At 35.0% G+C, this 6,453-nt stretch overlaps 1 protein-coding gene across 1 annotated transcript; it reads right to left on the reverse strand.

Annotated features, from left to right (window-relative positions):
- Nucleotides 1-477: 477 nt before the first annotated feature.
- Nucleotides 478-3,763, reverse strand: LOC114738132 (omega-6 fatty acid desaturase, chloroplastic-like). The gene is made up of 8 exons (XM_028926146.1): nucleotides 3,627-3,763; nucleotides 3,447-3,501; nucleotides 2,759-2,997; nucleotides 1,995-2,138; nucleotides 1,737-1,888; nucleotides 1,105-1,227; nucleotides 838-1,015; nucleotides 478-671 (listed from the first exon to the last, which is right to left on the reverse strand). Exons 1-8 carry the CDS (start codon nucleotides 3,663-3,665, stop codon nucleotides 483-485), a joined length of 1,119 nt encoding a protein of 372 aa, XP_028781979.1. The 5' UTR covers nucleotides 3,666-3,763; the 3' UTR covers nucleotides 478-482.
- Between the last annotated feature and the right edge of the window lie 2,690 nt (nucleotides 3,764-6,453).

A 6,453-nucleotide genomic window follows, 5' to 3' on the forward strand; every position in this document is an offset into this window, starting at 1 on the left:
ATGCATCCATGTGAGGCAATTGCCTAGCATAAGCCATTACGACATCACATTTAATGTATTCAAATGTCGTCGAGATTTAAAATGGTATGAAAAAAAAAAATGCAGGCCATAAGTCAAAATTGGTTTCCATATTCGGCTGTGCTTTGATTGAGGGGTTGCAATAAAGCCCCGTAATAGCATCCCTATTAAATGAAGATCACTGTATATAACGGAACATGGAAGCACCTGTGTAACTCTCCTCCATCTAAAGCAAGGACAATTTATGGCATTTACGACAACCAAATCACAAGATGACCAAATTCTTTCAAATTTGTTTAACTTTCCTCTCAAACTTCCCTCTTTTTATCCACCAGTGCACAAATACAATACAATGCCTCGCAGAAACAACTTATACAGATTACCCGAGATGTTCGTAAAACCACAGACCATATCAGTAAGGTAGCAAGAAGAAACCATAATCAGCAATAACTAAGAGCAGTTTCCTAACTATGTGTCACTTTATCCACAAGAAAAGCATACATTAGAAAGAAAGAAGCAGAGAGAATTCCATACCACTGTGGGTAGTCACAATGAACAGTTCCATTAAGTTGTGCTTGTGCAGCATTCCACTCATCTGAATATTTGAATGGTATGTGTGGTGCAGTATGGTGAACCATGGTGAAAGTACTCATCTATAATTGGAAACAAAATAATTCATCTTAGATGGAAGACTCTAAATAATTTGAAATTTAACATATGAACTGAGAACTGATTAAATCGAGAAAGTCTGACAGTGCAAAATATTTTGAAGTTCATACAATATCAAGATTTAAGTTTAAAGCCATGGAGAAAAATTACCCAAAAGTGGTAGCCCAACCAGGGCATCAACCAGAATTTGATCCACCCCATGATTCCTGCCTTGTAAATGATTAATGGCCATCCAACTGCCATGAAGGCAAAAACACAAGCTAAACTTATCTTCACTCTCTTTATTTCATTTGACCTGAACTTCTTCAAATCAAAGTGCCACATCAACCTGTCAGGAAAATTTTAAGGTAAAGCATAAAATTAGGGTTAGTATCAATAATTCTAAAGGAACTGAACAGAGTTAAATGCGTGACATACCAGTGAGCAATAGACATCCAAGGCCGAAATGGACCATATCCATAAATTATTGCTTTCCGCAACAGGGAAGATGAATCAAATTCTTCTTTCCAAACAGGGTGCCACGCCGTGTCTTCATGCAACCTATAGCATTAGAGATAGATTGAGCAAAAACCACATGATGAAGAGGTACTAACTAGTATTTGCATGCATCATGCATGCATATAATATAGGATGGGATGAATTTCATAGCAAGGATATTAGCATTACATAGATAAAGCAGCAGACTGTCACGTGTGAACAACCTATGTTCTCTTTTTTTAGTATCATTACCAACTGCCATTGTTTTTTTTCTTTCTTTTTTTTTTTATATATTTTATTACCATCTGACTTTTAAGTACGCGTCGTACATACATACAGAGAGAGATTATGATTCAGAGATATATCTTTTCAAGTTTAAGTGATCATAAAATGATTTCTTCCTTATCCACTTTACTTGAATTAAGATGCTACTGGGGTGGGGTTGAGGTGAAGAAACTAAGTCCAGCACTCCCTATTGAAAAGGCACGGTTGGTAATACCTGTACAGAACCCATATTGATGCTACAGGTTATCTATAAGAAACATGGCAAATAAAATAGTAAATTTGCTTACATATTTGTTTTTGCGTGATGCCTATCATGCTTAAATCTCCATGGCTCATATGGATAAATTAGTGGCAAGAAGGCTAGAGTTCCAACAATATCCTCCACCAATTTGTTCTTGGAAAATGATTTGTGCGCACAATCATGCCCAATAACGAAAAACTGAATGCCAAAAAGAAAAGGAAATGGAAAACTTAGCCAAAGGAGTGAAAGGATTTAATGAACTGGCACCAAGTTCGTCCAAAGGAAAAATGTATATTGAACTGACCCCTGTGATAGCAGTCCCCGTCCATGCCCAAGCCAGAGGAAGCAAATACCAGGGTGCTTTTGCAATCATGAAAAGCCCCATTGCGTAGGAAGTGACTGATATCATAACTGATTTCCATGCCTTCACATCATCAATCTCGAAGACCTTAAAAATATGAAGGAAAAATGATATGCATCAATCATCAATGTTTCAGGGGCTCACCTGAAACCACAAAGCCATGCAAAAGAATATACAGGGAAGACAACATTGTTTTAGCCATTTGATACAAGGCGCAGCAAGAAGCCATGTGATCGCTAAGAATGCTATATAATAGAAGAATCAGAAGGAAATAGAAGCATGAATCAGAACTTGCTAACTTCCATAACTGGCTCCTCTGCTTTTTCAATACTATTTACTAAGTCCTTTAGACCTCCATCTGTTATTAACTACTCCAATAAATTATTTTTTATCTCTTTCTCTCTATGGTGCCTAGCTTAGAGAGAGAAGCGCAAGAGATGACAGGCTTAAGAGGTTGATGAATTATATAGTGATTTATCAATAATTTCACCTTCTTTCATAGAGTATGCAGAATTTTACCATCTTTGATGCTTTATATAAAAGAGCATCCTCTACCGCAATAAGAAAACTGGCTACATAATGTTATTCAAGTGTGACAGCATATAGCTCGTTACAGAATATCTTACAAGGAGCTCTATCTTATAACAACATAAGTCCTGTTCAGCAGTGGTGGTATGAAAACATGACATGCATCTGAAGAAACTTACTTTCTTAGGCAGGGAATCAATAATATCCTTCAAAGTAACATTTTCTGGCAGCGGCTCCCCAACTTGCCTAAACCCATAGTTTTCAGCTAGTTGATTTCGGTGCTTGGCATTGTCCGCTGGAGATGCTGAAACTGGAACCGCCACAGCTTGTATGACAGTAATTTTCTTCCTTGGCATTAAATGTCTCTGATTCCCAAACCCCTTGTGGATAGGCCTGTCCCCCTTTATATTATATAAGCCTGTAGCAGAATAAGAATTACGAATCAACCAATAAATAGTCGCAACCATGAATTCATGCCAACTAAAGAGTTGAAAATTAGCAGACTGCATAATATTTTGCAAAGATACACAAATGAAACTTTATGTTACTGTCTTAAACTACCTTGCTTATTTATTCATATCAACTAAATAACAAAATGAGACCTTTTTCTTTTCCAGTGACAGCAAAATGAAACCTTTATTGCATGCAGTAAGAGGTCATCAAAATAACACAACTCATAATCTGGGCAGTTAAATACTAGACTCCTCCCGGTCTTTAATGCTTTGTAAGATCCAACGTCTTTTTACCAATGACAAAAACTCAATTGTTACGCAAAGAATGGACAATGCGATCACCAACACAGATAACTTGGAGGAAAGAATTGAATGAAGCATTATATTCAACCCGTTCATTTCAAGCCAAGACTACCTGGTAAGCATTGGGCAGTAACCTTCCTTCTCTGAATTGGCTTCTGATGGGAGCCCTGGAAAATAAAAACCAAATAGCATATAGTTAAATTCACCCCACCCCTAAACAACATCACCGTTATCATCACCTAGAAACTTCAAACTCAAAAGGGAAAGAGACAGGCGAAGAGCAATGTAAAACCATGAAGAGGACTGCAGAATCCGCAAGCCTAGAAGCCATGATGAGCAGAATTTCAGAAATTCCAGCTCAGAAGGACTCACGGCTTTCTCCGCTGAAAAGATAACGCTTTTCCCTTGGAGCCGCGGAACGAGTGGCTAGCTAGCGGACAGGCTCGTTGAGGTGGAACATATATAAGCGGGTTTCGAACTCCCTGAGGTCGGTCTTTGGGGTTATGGGACCCACCAAAATGTGGACACAATTTGAGCCTCCGTTGAGGCATTGAGATTCTCGTTGCGTCAGAGTCACTCGCACTGTGCATTTCTCAATATTCATCCTCCGCCTCTCGCTTTCCTCACCACGAGCCTTCGAAGCTCTACCGTCCAAACAGTGGTCAAGTTGTGATCAGACGGATTTTAAAACACTGATAATATAATTTTTTATCCTTAATTTTGATCTCTCAAATTACAAATATATAATTTTCCTAAAATTTAGTCTGTTAGACTAATGTTATTTCTATACAAAGTAATGTTTTAAGAGAGGCTAAAATCATAAATTTAAAATTTGGAGGATTAAAATTAAACTAGATTTAATTTTTAGGGACTAAAAATTAAATTAACCCTTTAAACATAGGGTTAAGGGACATCCATCACCTCGAAGTATTTTCTCAGGTGTATCTATCACCATAAAGTATTTTTTGGTATATCTAGTACTTTGAAGTATTTTTTTGTACATCCAACACCCTGAAATTTTTTTATGTGCGTACAACATCCAAAAATATTTTTTTGTACATCCAGCATCAAGGCAAAAAAAAAATCAAGATAATGGATGCACTTAAAAATATTTCAGGAGTATTAAATACAATTGAAAAATACTTTAGAGTGCTAAATGCACATTAATTCGTAAAAATATAATCAAAATTTCTTATGTTCAAGAGAAAAATATATAATATTAAAATGAAATTTGGAAGTTTTCTTTATAATTTCAACATAGAAAAAAATTGCATAAGTTTCATATCTAGGAAAAAATTAATTAATTCTAAACTACGATTTTTATTTGTAAATTAAAATAATAGATGGGAGATCCACAAAGGCAGCAAAATTTCAGATAATCATAGAAATCCCCATATTTATCTAAAATTGCTTATTTTTATGATATTATATGGTATTTGGTGTTTTTGGATTTTTTTTTTTGTGGGGCACAGATAATCTTTGAGCGTTGTCAAACCTAAATGTAAGAAATTATTGTAATAATTTTTTTATCCATAAGATTTAAGCTCATCATTACCTTGCCTGGTGGTACCTAGGAAGATAGTATTTTTATCTTGTGCTTCAATCCAGGCAGGATTAGCATTTATTTAAAATTAGTAAGGAAAAAAATTACAGTTGATAAATAACAAATCAAGAAATGAAAATGAAGGTGGTGACAGAGAGACAAAGACTTGGTAGGTAAAATGGCAAGCACAAGTTCATGTGCGTAATATAACGTGCCGATTGTGGTGATATATAAAATAAAGAATGGTTTTCACGTTTGAAATGATCTTTTTCCCTATCTTACGTTATATCATCATCTTTCTCTTTAGTCTTAGGTTGCGTTTCCACTTTCAATTCCTCTCTCTAATTTTTCAAATTAGCTGTAACTAATTATAAAATGTCATATTTATATATGGTTTTAAAACCATTGAAGGTACAACAACCTTACATTTAACATGCCAAGTTAATGATAATAATAGGAAAAAATTAATCTTTTGGTCAGTCAACTGTTAACTTTTTTGTAATCTTAAATTATGATTCGTTTATGACTCGTCCCTTATCTTTTAATTTTTTATTTTATTATCCTTGTAATTCACAGCTTAGATTGAGTCGTCTTATGTGATATAAATGGTAAAACACCTTGCCTTCAACTCGGCTCTACATATCACAAAAAGTAACAAGAAACATGTTTGAGAAAAAGCCAAAACAGGGGATGAACAGAGACTATGACTTACGCAACAACCAAAGATATGTTATGTTGGGTTTTGAGATTTAGGTTGAGGCAGGGATGGGAGAAATTTTAAACAAGCAAGTGATGGAGTCGGGTTTTATACTGTGACAGGGCTTTGGTGTGGGTGACAAGATGATTCAAAATGATTTTAATAAGATTGAGATATTAAGGTGAGGAATGAAGGAGAGTCTGTGAGAAAGATTTTAAAAGAGATAATGTTTGGTTTTAAAAAAGGGGGAGGGAGTGCGTGTGTGAAGAGAAGGAAGGGTTTGACTAAGAAAATGGCAACGCTGAAATTCAAAATGGGGAAGGGGAGACTGGCTCTTGGTCATGGAAGTCTAATTGCTGACCATTTCTACGCCCAAGGCTTCCTTTTGATTGACTCTCGATAATTTAATATTATTTTTTATTTTTAATATAAAGGTTATTTGATTTTTGTTTTTATTTTAAATATAAGATCTTAATTTATTTTATTTTTTATATTTTTTTAAGATAGTTCTTATAGTAATGATAGTTCTAGTTAATACACTCGATTAATAAGAATATTTTAAAAAGATAACATATATTTATTATAAATAACTAACTTAACTAATTTTTTTAATCTATTTAAATTAATTAAATATTTTTTAAATTAAAAATTGGAAGTAATAATTTTCAGAAGAGAGAGGGTATGAGTACGAAGAGCGTAACCTTCAAAATCAAAACAAGATCGATGAGGCCGAGATGTTGCAGAGACGGGTGTTGGTGCTGATCGCAGTACAGCACGGGTGGGTCACGTTATGAGAGGCTGTGTTATTTACCTCTCAGCATTACCGATTCTTCGGTCGTCTTCTTTAGTCATTACTTATTGTGTTACGTGGAGCTGCGC

Source organism: Neltuma alba, unplaced genomic scaffold (genome assembly GCF_004799145.2).
Source record: "Neltuma alba isolate B1F8T4 unplaced genomic scaffold, ASM479914v2 tig00013536_pilon, whole genome shotgun sequence".
Classification (NCBI taxonomy): Eukaryota; Viridiplantae; Streptophyta; class Magnoliopsida; order Fabales; family Fabaceae; genus Neltuma; species Neltuma alba.

What these genes read in the sequence shown, in the direction of transcription:
- LOC114738132 (XM_028926146.1), bottom strand. Translation starts at nt 3,665, where the DNA reads ATGGCTTCTAGGCTTGCGGATTCTGCAGTCCTCTTCATG. An exon ending in CATCACGCAAAAACAAATAT is followed by an intron (nt 1,228 to 1,736) that starts GTAAGCAAATTT and finishes CTAATGCTATAG; the next exon opens with GTTGCATGAAGACACGGCGT. An exon ending in GGTTGGGCTACCACTTTTGG is followed by an intron (nt 672 to 837) that starts GTAATTTTTCTC and finishes TTCCAATTATAG; the next exon opens with ATGAGTACTTTCACCATGGT.